The sequence below is a fragment of the Rutidosis leptorrhynchoides genome, unplaced genomic scaffold (genome assembly GCF_046630445.1).
Source record: "Rutidosis leptorrhynchoides isolate AG116_Rl617_1_P2 unplaced genomic scaffold, CSIRO_AGI_Rlap_v1 contig260, whole genome shotgun sequence".
In the NCBI taxonomy this organism is placed as follows: domain Eukaryota; kingdom Viridiplantae; phylum Streptophyta; class Magnoliopsida; order Asterales; family Asteraceae; genus Rutidosis; species Rutidosis leptorrhynchoides.
In genome coordinates, this window is record NW_027266508.1 from 18,979 (window position 1) to 33,562 (window position 14,584).

General features: G+C 34.0%; 2 protein-coding genes across 2 annotated transcripts; one reads left to right on the top strand and one right to left on the bottom strand.

Moving 5' to 3' along the window:
* Positions 1–428: 428 nt before the first annotated feature.
* On the top strand, positions 429–5,751 carry LOC139882369 (serine/threonine protein phosphatase 2A 55 kDa regulatory subunit B beta isoform-like). Its single transcript, XM_071866700.1, has 14 exons — positions 429–513; positions 657–760; positions 961–1,062; positions 1,152–1,271; positions 2,054–2,245; positions 2,352–2,443; positions 2,570–2,688; positions 3,534–3,657; positions 3,752–3,875; positions 4,086–4,154; positions 4,973–5,064; positions 5,191–5,268; positions 5,454–5,530; positions 5,615–5,751. Exons 1-14 carry the CDS (start codon positions 429–431, stop codon positions 5,749–5,751), a joined length of 1,515 nt encoding a protein of 504 aa, XP_071722801.1.
* A 1,147-nt stretch (positions 5,752–6,898) lies between these two features.
* Positions 6,899–8,317, bottom strand: LOC139882370 (serine/threonine-protein phosphatase 7 long form homolog). The gene is made up of 4 exons (XM_071866701.1): positions 7,896–8,317; positions 7,461–7,709; positions 7,289–7,376; positions 6,899–7,210 (listed from the first exon to the last, which is right to left on the bottom strand). The coding sequence occupies exons 1-4, from the start codon at positions 8,315–8,317 to the stop codon at positions 6,899–6,901; spliced, it is 1,071 nt and encodes a 356-aa protein (XP_071722802.1).
* Positions 8,318–14,584: the final 6,267 nt, after the last annotated feature.

Genomic DNA, 14,584 nt, shown 5'->3' on the forward strand with positions numbered 1-14,584 from the left:
ACGCTCGATGGGTATCCGGAATCCCCATCTGATTCTTTATGAAGCATCGTTCGATAAATTGAAACCAATTATCCTGATTCTTTTAGTATTATGAACCGATCCTGAAAGTAAAATCGATTCATTAACAGCAATCGTATCGACTGATTCGGTCCGAATTGAATCATGTTGCATCCGATTCATGATTCGAACCAGCCCATGGCCGTCATATTTATAGAGACCACATTTGAAGTGGGAATTTCCATGTGGATAAGAGCGAAAATACAATACATCCAAATTATTCAACAAAACTTCTTCTCTCTCTCTGGCTTAGACTTCCTGAACATTCTCTCTTTCGCGCCATCTCTCTCTCTCAGAAGTAGCTATTGATTCATAGCAGTATGTAATATACTCTGTAACCATTTAATCAAAAACCTCTCTCCAATTTCAGTATGAATTCAACTTCGACCGATCTTCTTCAATGGAGGTTCTCTCAGGTCTTCGGCGAGAGAAGCCCCGACGAAGAACTTCAAGATGGTCAGTCAGGATCTCTTACTTTAGCTTAAGTTTATACAACTACCCTGGCCTGCATTTGAGCTTTAGTTTGATTACATTAGCCTTTGTTCTTTCGTTAGCGAATTCGGTATTGTTTTTCTTTGACCCTGTTGTTTTCTTTTTAGTTGATATTATATCCTCCATTGAATTCGACAAGACTGGCGATCACCTTGCTGTGGGGGATCGTGGTGGCCGTGTAGTAATCTTCGAAAGAAATGAAACCAAAGATGTGAGTACTACTATGTCCTATCCAACTGAAATCTTTAGTCCTGGTCTAAGCTTTTGTTTTAGCAAGAGTTTTCAAATTCATTTCGGCTTTCTTCTCTTTTTTGTTTTTTTTTTTGTCTGGCAGCTGATTGATTGTTTGGCATTAAATGTGCGATAATTGGATTTTTTGATCTTCTCACAATTAACTATTGGCTTCTTCAGACCCACTACCACTCTAGAAAGGAGATGGAGCGATTGGATTTCATTTCCTCTGAGGATCCGACTTATCACTACAGGACCGAATTCCAGAGTCATGAGCCAGAGGTATGTTGTACTTATCTCTACAGGACTGAATCTTAGTTGTAGTGTTCTATCGGCTTCAAACTTTTGAATATGTGCTCTTCTATCGACAGTTTGACTACTTGAAAAGCCTGGAGATTGAAGAGAAGATAAACCGGGTAAGGTGGTGCACAACGCCTAATGGATCACAGTTACTCCTTTCAACAAATGATAAGACAGTTAAATTGTGGAAGGTATGACTCTGCGATACTTAAACTGTTTCTTCATAATGTAAATTTGTATCGTACCTAAAAAGAGGATCTGATCGTGGTGAGAAGGTAGAAATAAGTGACTATAATAAATTTCCAATAAAGGGATGGGAAACACGTGCAATTATTGAGGGACAGATGTTCTCAGACTAATTGCTAGAGGCGGGACCTATCATGAAAATGAAATAAATGGCTTAACCTGTTTGCAGTTACCTGATAGATGAATCCCTATATATTCATACTTGAAGGTTAGAGTAATAAAAATATCGAAGCATCAGAAGTCTTTGTCATGTAATTGAAGGCTTGTTTAAGTTGAATCAAAAGTTTTAGATGAATGTCAAGTTGCATTTCGATGATATTGTTTAGAGTTTAGACTAGAAGGTTTGCACGTTGTAATATTATAAATTATGAGTCTGCAGAGAGAAGTCGGATGAACAGAATTTCCCATATAAGTTTTGTAATATTCTGTTCTTGTGGAATGCAAGAAATAGGATGCATGTTTTAAGGAAAGATGATCAATAGGGACAACAGATATGAATCATGACGGTGTGGAACGAACTCTTGTTGATTCTTCAGTTATCTTATCTCTACCCCCGTCACTTTCAAGATTCATTGAATGGTGTAGTCTTTAGAAGATAAATAGAATGCCGTGCATTTTATTTGTTATGGATGTCTTCATTCCTTTCCGTAAGAACTGAACCATTTATACCAACATTTATACTTGTGCTAAATCACACGGAAATGCCATTATTTTTGGTGGTGGTTAGGTCAAGGAACAGAAGCTGCGGAAAGCAGCTGAAAAACACACTAATCCATTTATGTCCCCAGAAAATGTTCTTTTGGCTGAACGAAGTTTTATTAGTGTGCAAGATGAACTATCTGTCGCAAATGGCCATCGTCTTGAATGGACAGAAAAGATAGCTAAGGACACGCTACCAAATCAGGAAGTGCAGACCCAGGTATGTATTAGCAAAGTTAAATTATTTGTTATCTTCTCCCTCACGTTCCTCTGTTACTTGGATTGTGTTTCATTTGTAAATTACTTTAAAAATGTATGTATTTCAGATGGCCGCTTTTGAAGACTCAGCTCGCACAAAGTGTCGAAAAGTTTATGCTCATGCTCATGATTTCAATATCAACTCAATTTCAACTAATAGGTAACTTTTATGACTGGTATGCTTATGGTATTTCTTAATTTAAATATTAAATGAAACAACTGTCTTGTAACAAACTCGAACTTATGGCATCTGAAATCATGATCTCTGTTTTCAATTTCTTGACAGTGATGGCGAGACTTTCATTTCTGCTGATGACCTTCGGATAAATTTGTGGAATCTTGAGATCAGTGATCAATGTTTTAATATCATTGACATCAAGCCATCAAATATGGAGGATCTTACTGGTATATCTGTCCACCAATGTAATTTGCAGTTTACAATGTGGAAATATTTGTCACTACCATCATTGAACTAGTTTTTATACATTCTTTATCTAGTTTTTATAGCTGGAAAACGATGCAGTAGTTTTTTGAAAGAGTATTTTTCTATGAATGATGTCCATAACTACTTTAAGTTGGCAAATGACAGCTTGCTCGACTATCTTTTGGGTGGGGCTTTACATAATCCATTATATGATCAACTGTGGATTATATTTATCCGGTCTTGTAGCCCATCCCAACTCTTGAGTTTTTGGAGTGGTGCTTTTGGGATAAGTTAATTTGTTGTTGCGCTAATGAAAACAGAGGAAACAAATTGACCATTAATAATACAATAAGGATGCTCTGAAATCAATAACGAGAAAATGGAGAGAGAGTGTTTGTGGGTTTGTATTTTTTTTCTAATTATTGTTGATCAATGAACTCTAATAACATAAAAGAGCATGTATTAGAGTATTACTATATGTAGTAATGTTACACGAAAATCAACTATATACTGTTGCATTAGGATTTAGATAAAAAAGGGCAAACCCCGGTGCGCTAAGGCTCCCCGCTTTGGGGGTATGGGGGAGGATGTCGTAGTACGCAGCCTTCCCCTTGCAAAGCGGCTCCTGCATTAGGATTTAGATCTTTTTTGAAAACCTTGTATAGTTTATTGGCCATGTTTTGCTTTCCTTTCATTGTTATGTGAACAAACCGTTTGTGTTTATGCCATTCACCTACAAGCTGATTTTGTTACTAATGTCTGAAAATCTAGAAATTGTCTCTAGTTCCGTTCCACTAATTAATGTCTCAAATTGAATTTCATACAGAGGTAATAACATCAGCTGAATTTCATCCGGTTCAATGTAATCTACTTGCATACAGCAGCTCTAGAGGTTTTATTCACCTGGTTGACATGCGACAGTCAGCAGTATGCGATCATAGTGCAAGAATGTGAGTCGTAACTATTTTTGTATAATGTCCTGGATAACATTTTTTACTTTGTTTGAACTTAAAATGACATACAGATTTTGTCTTACTTAATCAGATTACAAGATGCAGAATGCAATGGACCAAAATCATTTTTCACGGAGATTATTGCTTCAATCTCTGATGTAAAATTCATGAATGATGGCCGCCACATCTTAAGTCGTGACTACATGAATCTAAAGGTTATTTTCCTTTTTCTGTTTGTTTTAGCGAGTAGATTGTTGCCTTTGTTTCCAGAAAAAATACCAGTAAATCTTGAAATTCTGATTGGCTTAATTATGTTAATGTTTCCAACTTGTTTGCTTTTGATTCTTATATGTTGTGATCCTTTATTATAATAAATGTCCTTCATTGATGAGGGTTTCCTCACTTTGATTTTCTTTCTTTGTTAGCTGTGGGATATGCATATGGATTCAACCCCGGTTGCGACTTTCAAAGTCCATGAATATTTACGCCCGAAGGTAACAAGATGTGATTGTGATAAATGAGATCACCTACCTCGTTAGATTAAGTTTCTTGGCAGAGACTTGACAATTTGATTGCATATAAATTTCCGCTTCATTCTCTATCCTAACCAACCCCAACTAGCTTCCAACTAAAAGCTCCTTCTGGTTGTCCACGTTAGTGTATAGGAACATGTTTTGAGGCTCAACATAAAGATTTCATTACCTTATTTTTCAGTCTATGTTTGGTCATCATACCTGTTATTATTGAGAGAGAGTAGGGTTAACCTGAGAAGTCGACCTTAGCTCAGTGGTAAGAGTGGAGGAATCATCCTCTAGGTTGCTGGTTCAAATCCGGCAGGTCGAGTGATTGTGTTTTATTAGTTTGTGAGTTCAATTGCGGAAGTGAACCAAAGAAAAACAGACTACTTGGTTCAGTTTGGTGTATCATATGGTTTGGCTTTGATTCTAAGTGATTCATACTCATAAAAGCCAATCAATATCATGGCATACACACTTTTTTGCAATCTACTTAGTTCACTTAAAAGTCATCATACTTGTTGTTGGACTGTGCCAAAATCTAACGAGAGCTCTCACGGTTCTATATGAATTTATTTATTTAAGAAAAATTCTTGAAAACGAAACTCTAGGTCTTTAATGAATTTATCATGTCAAGGAATGTGTTTAGGGCCATTATTTCTACAATAGCTCTCAGTCAATTGTGAAGTTGTGATGTTTTGTCTTAATGCCATGTCAATTTCTTTGTTGTTGACATTCATGAGAGGAATTGGAGCACCATTCTTCCTCGGATTGATGGTAAGTGATTTTCCATGCAGTTATGTGATTTATACAACAATGACTCTATATTTGACAAGTTTGAGTGCTGTGTAAGTGGAGATGGTCTTCATTTTGCGACAGGGTCTTATAGGTTGGACTTCTATCTGAAACACTTATTAGTAATATTATGACAACAAACGGCAAATGTTGAACTGATATTGTTATGTTTGCACTGCTGTTCTAATGGGATATTTGATTTGATTTGATTTTTCTGTAGAAATCTTGTACGCATCTTCCCTCATAGCGGTGGGAGTGAAGAAGGAATGACACTAGAAGCGAGCAAAAATCCAATCAGGTTGGCTTCTGTTTTGAGTTCATTTCGTCTTTCTTTTCAAATGCTTTGCTCTTTGAAATTGCATGTTTTGAAAAATGGCATGGGGCGACAGTTTGTTGTTAATAAGATTCTGGTTATGCTTGTGTACCACTGGTACTAACATCATAACTGCATCATGATTATAACCATTGGAAAGTCGTTGACAGAAAATCAACAAACCTAGTTGGTTCAAGGAACAGGAGGTCATCACTGAGCAACCTGACACGTGGGTTTTATCGACAAGGTAGGATTTCGGATCGATTGGCTCGACAATCTTGTCTTAATTGCATTGTTATGATAATTCCTTGGCCAATGCTGACTTATGCAGGTAATGAAGTTTTAAGCAGAAGTGATAACGACTTGTCTTGTAGCTTAAACTCAAAGCTGCTACACCTGGCATGGCATCCAACAACCAACTTAATAGCTTGTGCATCTGGGAATAGCTTATTCATGTTTTGTGCATAGCTAGCCGCCTTCTGTACAGTTGTTCTAAGTAGGGAACATATAATATATAGTTCAGATTATATATATGTGTATATATTTGTTAGGTCTGCTACATGAAAGTGATCTAGGTTGATGGAAGAGAAGCGCGTAGCCTAGCATAAAACTGATTATTAGTAGGGGTGGAAATGGGCCAGGCCGGCCTACGAAAGTCTATGGTCCGGCCTATCTTCGGTATGGCCTAGCCCGATTTTAATAGAAATTAAACAGGCCTACGGGCTTTAAATACAGTCTTATTGAACATATAGGCCACATTAAAAATAATCAGGCCAAGCCCAACTATAGTCAAAGCCTGATTAATTAATAAAGTCAAAGCCTGTTTTACTCATCCACACAAAACCGATAGAGACCACCGCTCCTCCAAATACAGGCTTGTGGGAAGTCACGGCCACAACGGCGATAGCGCTTCCGGCTGCGGCGTAAAGTAAGTCACGCTGTCCGATCTCGTCATCATCATGGCCGCTGCCGCCGTCATCATCGTAACGGAATCGGATGTCCGTCGTCATCGGCCATTAACAACAACAAAGGAGATTTATTGGTCTCGTCATGTGACCCTTCTTTGGTCCATATCGCGATGACGTTGGATTCCGAGTACTTGCGTGGCTCAATCGCAGCCATCCATTCCGTCCTCCGCCACGCGTCGTGTCCTGAGAACGTCTTCTTCCATTTTATCTCCGCGGAGTTCGACTCAGCCTTGCCGCGAATCCTGACTCGACTCGTCCAATCCACCTTCCCGTCGCTCAATTTCAAGGTCTACATCTTCCGTGAAGACACCGTCATCAACCTAAATCTCGTCGTCCATCCGCTCGGCTCTCGAGAATCCATTGAACTACGCGATTTAATGCAGATGTCGTGGTGTTTAGGTACTGGGTACGGCGGTTGTGGGTGGTGGTGGTGTGATGGGGCTCTCGAGAATCCATTTAAATAAAATAGGCTTTAGGCTTGGGTACAGTACTTTTGTGTATAGTAATCGATTTTTGTGAACACGAAAGAGTCGGACCGGATTTCACGATGCCGGTCCGAGTGATCACCATTAATCACCGTAATTAGCAAGCCAATCCGGCGTTTAGGTTGCCGGTCCTATACAAAACCGGCATTGAGGCTGCCGGTTCTAAGCAAAACCGGCAATTAAGCTGCCGGTCCAACATTGGACCCAATGACAGACGTGCCAGTTATGAACACTTTCCCAGTCCACAGCGTAGGACGACCTCTTCGTCCGGTGCAAGCTCTCAGTACTCGGCTGATCTAGAGGTGCCTGTGGCACATGCTGCAGACGACCGAACTGCCGCATCACCCTGTCAGGATAGTGACCCTCCATAACATAAAAATAGTGGAGGTAAGTCCTGGACATCCATATATTCTCGCCCTCACGGCATCCATTCGGTAGACCGACAAGCAGTTCGGCGTACGGTGTCCAATCGAACTGAAACGAAATGAGGAAAATAATTGTTAAAAATAAATTAATATTACGAAAAATAATAGTCTGAAAAATTTTAAATACCTTAGATGGAGTCAGGAACGAGAGCTGATCTCTGTACCCTACGAGTGAATGGCTGGTAATGGTAGTCCTCGACAGAGGTCTCGCCCGCCTGCGTCAATTAGAAGTTAAGTAAACTGCCTAAAAACCAGAACTTAATGAAAGTAGTTATAATTTATAGAATACGCGAACTTACTTTGCAGCAAGTGGGGAGTCTACAGGCAGCTTAGGCCCTCGACGATACCTTGGCCTCACTTTAGAAATCCTCGTCCATGTCCATGACTGGACGAGTAGACCGCACATGAGAGAATTCTTCTCACCAGATCGTGCCGAATCGCACAATGCGCGATATGTGTATGCGAGCACGGCGCTGCCCCATCTGAAACAACCGCATGCCTCTGGGTCTTCTAGGAGGCGCAGTGTGAATAGGTCGATTTTATTCCGGCTGTGATCCGGGAAGAAGCAACCAACGAGCAAAAATGCTAGGTGACATCGCGCCCTTTAAAGCGCATCTAGCGGATTGGTAACTGCTTCCCCGCGAAGTCCCTGCAGGTGGGCCTTAATGCTTGCCAGTTTGATGCCGGTCTTGGAGGTCTTCTCCGACACGAAGCCCAATAATCCAAATAGGTACCCGTCAATGTCTGGGGGGTACGCCTCGATACCAGTTACGGGCGCACCGTCGACCCGAAGTCCGAGCAACACCTCCACGTCTTGTAGCGTGATGGAGACCTCGCCAATGGATAGATTAAAGGAATGTGTCTCTGGCCTCCATCGCTCGGCAAGTGCGGTCAGGAGGTGATGGTCGTACTCCATGTGACCGACCTTTGCTACCAAACCGAACCCCATCATCCGTATGAAGTACATGACCTCTTCGGTCGCATACTGTTCATCCCCCATGCACTCCCAGAAGAATAAGTCCGCTCTACGCATCCTCGTAGCACTGTCGACGTCCTCCCCGGACGAATATATGTCGCGGGACCTGTGCTGCGGCTGAAACCACAGTAGATCATCCATGGTGGGACCATGCGCAATCCAAGAATTTCTCCCCGCCATAATCTGATAAAAAATAACAATAAAAATTAGTCCTCTAAAATTAATCACCTTAATTTATAAAAAAAATTAGTTCATTTAAATTATTTAGAAAAAATTAATCTAAGATATCAAAATATTTAACCGTCTCAATAAATTATTTATTAAAAAAATATACATTTAAATCTTAATTATTACGTAATAAATTATATTTAATAATCTCCTATTAAAAAAATAAATTTAGGTACATTTTTTATCACTAAACACGCCTCAATTTGGAATGCATTAAACAAACTTACAACTCGGAATGCACTGAACAAAACTACAACTCGGAATGCAGTAAACAGAACTACAACTCGGAATGGATCCAGCAGAATTACAACCTGGAATGAACTCAACAGAACTACAACTCAGAATTCACTGAACAGAACTATAACTCGGAATGCAGTAAACAAAACTACAACTCGGAATGCAGTAAACAGAACTACAACTCGGAATGGACTCAGCAGAATTACAACCTGGAATGAACTCAACAGAACTATAACTCGGAATGGACTCAACAGAACTACAACTCGGAATGCAGTAGACGTTTGTCAAACTTCATCATAAAAAATAGTTATTTATAATAATTTAATCTACGATAATTTTGTCACGGATGGAGGAAATATAAAAGTGGATCATTTAAACATTACATCATTACATTGTATAAATACATTAAATTGCAACAGAAATTAAATACAAACAGAGAAAAATACCTTAATCGTCGGAATATACGTCCCTACAAAAAATTCGTCGAAAAACTCGATCGGATTTGATTTCCTTTACACCTCAAACTACCGAAAATGATAGAAGTCTAGAGAAATAAAAGAAGAGGAATGAGAGAAGTATGAAAATGACAGGCAAATGAAGAGACGGAGACAGCTTATAAAGAGTTCATGGCCGGTTTTGCATTCAAAATTTCCCCTCTCCAAGACACGTGTCACACATGCAATGGAAGAGTTTCACGACAGTGAAACGTGTCGAACATGCAGTGGTCCAAAAATCGGCAGCCTTGGACCGACATCCTTATTGGCATTTTTTACTCTTTGGACCGGCAACGACGTTGACGGTTTTGTGTGTTTCAAGACCACCTAGGACCGGCATCAAGGATGCCGGTTTTGACTCTTTGGACCGGCAACAACGTTGACGGTTTTGTGTGCTTCCACCGGCAACAACAATGCCGGTTTGGATTAGAGATTAATTAGAAAATTAATCAGTCCGACCGGCAACCCGAAATCCGGTCGGACTACATCTCTCCACCTTCACACATTTCGTTTCAATATGTTCACATGTATTTTTTAAAAATTACATTTGTAATTTTCTGCTTTAGGCTTCAATATCAGGCATTAATCGGAGTAATAGGATAGGCTAAGGCCTGAAAAGGCACTAACGGGCCTGATCCGGCCTAGGCAAAGCCTGGCTCGTTCCCACCTCTACTTATTAGTCTCGATGCTTCTCTCTTAACTCCATTAAAGCTCGTATAACTACATGTTCGGTTTCTACCTCTTACTTCCTCCGCCTCTAATTAAATACATAGAAAATGTAATTAGTTTCCATCTCAAATTACACGGTGCACATTAAACTCTTTAAATCACACATGTCACAATCTTATTTGCATATGTAAATGATCAAGTGGTATATACTACATATCCAAGAATTTATAAATATGTTGGAAACTGATTGATTTAATTAAATTCTTATATTTTGTATTCAACCATAATTAATGCACATTTCTCGGCAGTCAATTTCCATTTTTTTTCTATCTTTTCCCCTCTAGCCGGCCGTAGGCTATTCAGCGGTGGACAGATTCTGGTCATCAACAATCCAATCTCAAGACGACATCCATTGACTTGATTTCAATGTCGTGGACAAAGATATATTGCCAAAAAAATTATAAATGAAATTATGGTATGTTATTCTTTGTTACGTGATTTAGATTTCAAGTATTATACCATCACACCCGACTATGGTGGTTGATGATGAGTTAGTCGGTGAACACATCGGTGGTGATGGTCGATGAGTAGTTTCTAAACCTAAATAGGCAAAAATCCCCAAATTATTCTTTTATTGTGTTATTTGGATTATATTTAGGTAGCGTAAATTTGTAGGCTTGTTTAATACAACAAGTCCGTGGGTTCGTCCGTTGGACGGAAAATCCGTACCTTTAAAATTTAATAATTTAAATATATACTACATCAGATAAACAATTACATAATAATTATTTGTATTAAATATTATTAAATTTATATAAAGTATTATATCAAAAAAAATTATTTTAACTTTATATTAGTTATAATTATTTTGATTTGATTTTAAAATCTACAACCCTATTAAATTTAAAATTTATTTTGTTTTCAAAAATAATAAATATAACAAAAAGTAAAAGTTATATATCAAAATTGATTTCATAATAGAATCTATAATTGCATCTAATCAATTTAGTTGTTCTTATTGTTTGAAAAATAATATATGCCCGTTTTAATTAAGAATAGAAAAAGTATATATAACCGATTTTTATGAGGAATAATAGTTTAATGAAAAAATTAGAAAAAAATAATATATATTATAATTTAATTAGGTATGATTTTTTAAATATTATGCCCGTTTGAATAGGAAAAAATAAGATGTGTCCGTTTTAATTAGGAATAGGAAAAAACATATATGAATTTTATTAGAAATAATTTTTTAAATAATAGATAGGAAATTGATTAGAAATAAAATTATTATATTGAAAAAATTAATTGATAGAATTTTATTAGAAATCATTATGTTATTACAAGTCAGTAGGCCCGTCCATTGGACGGAAAATCCGTAGCTTTAAAAAATAATAATTTAAATATATCATAAAAAATTATATAATAATTTTTTATATTAAAAATTATTAAATATATGTCAAATATCACATCAAAAGGGAATTACTTTAATTTTATATCAAGTATAATTATTTTAATTTTATTTTAAAATCTACAATCCTATTAGAACTAAAAAAAATTATTTTTTTTTTCAAAAATAATAAATATAGCAAGAAGTAAAAATCAAATATCAAGATTTTATTTTATAATAAAATTTAAAATTTCATCTAATCAATTAGGTATTTCTATTATTTGAAAATAAGATATGTCCGTTTTTGTCAGGAATAGAAAAAAGAATACAACGTATTTTTATTAGGAATGATTTTTTAATAAAAAAAATTGAAAAAAAATAATATATATTTTAATTTGAAGGAATAATTTTAAAAATAATATGCTCGTTTGAATAGGAAAAAAAATGTGTCCGTTTTAATTAGAAATAGGAAAAACAAATATAATGGAGTTTAATTAGGAAAAATTGGAAAAGTAATAAAATTAAAAAAAATAGAGTGTATTATAATTTTATTAGGAATATATTTTTATTGTGTTTGATTTCCTAATTAGAATAGAAAAAAAAATATAATTGACTTAAAGTTGTAACTTGAAACCTAATCAAACTCAAAGTTCTAAAATATATGTGTCAAATTACTATTCGTTAATAAAATACCATGTGTCGGATGTCGATTTGACAATAAAATTTGCAATTGAATTTGTAATTGGAACAGATTTAAAATTGAAAAAGTCTCGCTATTGTATATGAGATTGTGTTTTGATTTTCTAATTAGAATAGGATAATAAAATAATATCATTGATTTAAAATTATAACTTTAAACCTAATTAAACTCAAAGTTCTAAAATATATGTGTCAAATTACTATTCGTTAATAAAACGGCATGTGTCGGATGTTGATTTGACAATAAAATTTGCAATTGGAACAAATTTAAAATTAAAAGTCTTGCTATTGTCTATAAGATTACGAGTTCTTAGCTTGTGTAAGACAATGCCGAGTTGTAAGCTTGTTTAAGACAATTCTGACTTTCTGATTTGTACGCTTGTTTAAGACAAATTCGAGTTGTAGGCTTATTAAAGACGATTTCGAGTTGAAGGCTTGTTTAAGTTATTTGCGACTTGTAGGATTGTTTAAGACAATTCCGTGTTTTTGCCTTGTTTAAGATAAACCCGAGTTGTTGACTTGTTCAAGAAAATTCCGAGTTGTAGGCTTGTTTAAAAAAATTACGAATTGTAGGCTTGTTTATGAAAATTCCGAGTAGTAGACTTGTTTAAAGACATTCCGTGTTGTGGTCTTGTTTAATAAAATTCCGAGTTGTACGCTTGTTGAGATAATTCTGAGTTGCAGGTTTATTTAATACTATTCCGAGTTGTAGACTTGTTTATGTTAATCCCGATTTGTAGGCTTGTTAAATACAATTCCGGGTTCTTGGCTTGTTTAAGACAATGCCGAGTTGTAAGCTTGTTTAAGACAATTCTGAGTTGTACGCTTGTTTAAGACAAACAAGTCAGTGGTCCGTCCGTTGGATGGAAAGTCCGTACCTTTAAAATTTAATAATTTAAATAAATTATATAAAAAATTATATAATAATTATTTATATTAAACATTTTTAAATCTATGTCAAATATTATATAAAATGTAATTATTTTAACTATATATCAATTATAATTATTTTGATTTTTTTTCAAAATCTACAATCCTAAAATTAAAAATTTATTTTTTGTTTTCAAGAATAATAAACATAGCAAAAAGTAAAATTTAGATATCAAGATTTGATTTCATAATAAAATTTATAATTTCATCTAATCAATTTAGTTGCTCCTATTATTTGAAAAATAAGATACGTCAATTTTAACTAAGAATAGGAAAAAAAATATAGCGAATTTTTATTAGGACTAATAGTTTAATAAAAAATCAGAAAAAAAATATATTATACTTTGATTAGAAATATTTTTTTTAATAATATGCCGTTTGAATAGGAAAAATAGAAGATATGTCCGTTTTAATTAGGAATAGAAAAAAGAATATAATTAATTTAAATTTGAAAAAATTATTAATTGCTTGAAAAATAAGATATGCCCATTTTAATTAAGAATAGGAAAAAAATATAGCAATTTTCTATTCAGAATAATAGTTTAATAAAAAAATTAGAAAAAAATTATATAATGAATTTTTTTTAATAATATGCACGTTTGAATAGGAAAAAAGGAAAAAGAAGACATGTCAATTTTAATTAGGAATAAGAAAAATGAATATAATGAATTTTAATTAGGATAAAATGTTTCATAAGAAAATTAAAAATATATATTGTGTATTATTAGGAATCATTATGTTTTTATTGTGTTTTGATTTCCTAATTAGAATAGAAAAAATATAATATCATTGACATAAAATTGTAACTTAAATCTTATTAAACTCAAAGTTCTAAAATACATGTGTCAAATTATTATTCATTAATAAAACGCCATGTGTTGAAATTTGATTTGACAATAAAATTTGCAATTGAATTTGCAATTGGAACAAATTGAAAAAATCTCGCTATTTTCTATAACAAGTCAGTGGGTACGTCCGTTGGACAGGAAATCTATACCTTTCAAAATTAATAATTTAAGTATATCATAAAAAAAATTAGATAATAATTAATAGTACTAAACATTATTAAATATATATGTCAAATATCATATCAAAAGAAAATTATTTTAATTTTATATCAATTATAATTATTTTAATTTTATTTCAAAATCTACAATCCTATTTGAATTAAAATAATTATTTTTTAAAAAAAATAATAAACATAGCATAATAAAATTCACATATCAAGAATTTATTTTATAATAAAATTTATAATTGCATTTAATCAATTTAGTTCTTCTTATTGTTTGAAAAATAAGATATGCCCATTTTAGTTAGGACTAGAAAAAAGAATACAATGGATTTTTATTAGGAATAATAGTTTAATAAAAAAATTTGAAAAAATAATATATATTTTAATTTTATTAGGAATAATTTTTTTATTAATGTGCTCGTTTGAATAGGAAAAATGAAGATGTGTCCGTTTTAATTAGGAATAAGAAAAATAAATATAATGGATTTTAATTAGGAAAAATTCTAAAATAAAAATATTAAAAAAATATAGTGTATTATAATTTTATTAGGAATATGTTTTTAATTAAATAATAGATAGGGAATTGATTAGGAATAAAATTATTATAGTAGAAAAAAGTAATTGATAGAATTTTATTAGGAATCATTATGTTTTTATTGTGTTTTGATTTCTTAATTAGAATAGGAAAAAAAATAACATCATTGACTTAAATTGTAACTTCAAACCTAATTAAACTCAAAGTTTTAAAATACATGCGTCAAATTAAATTTCGTTAATAAAACAGCATG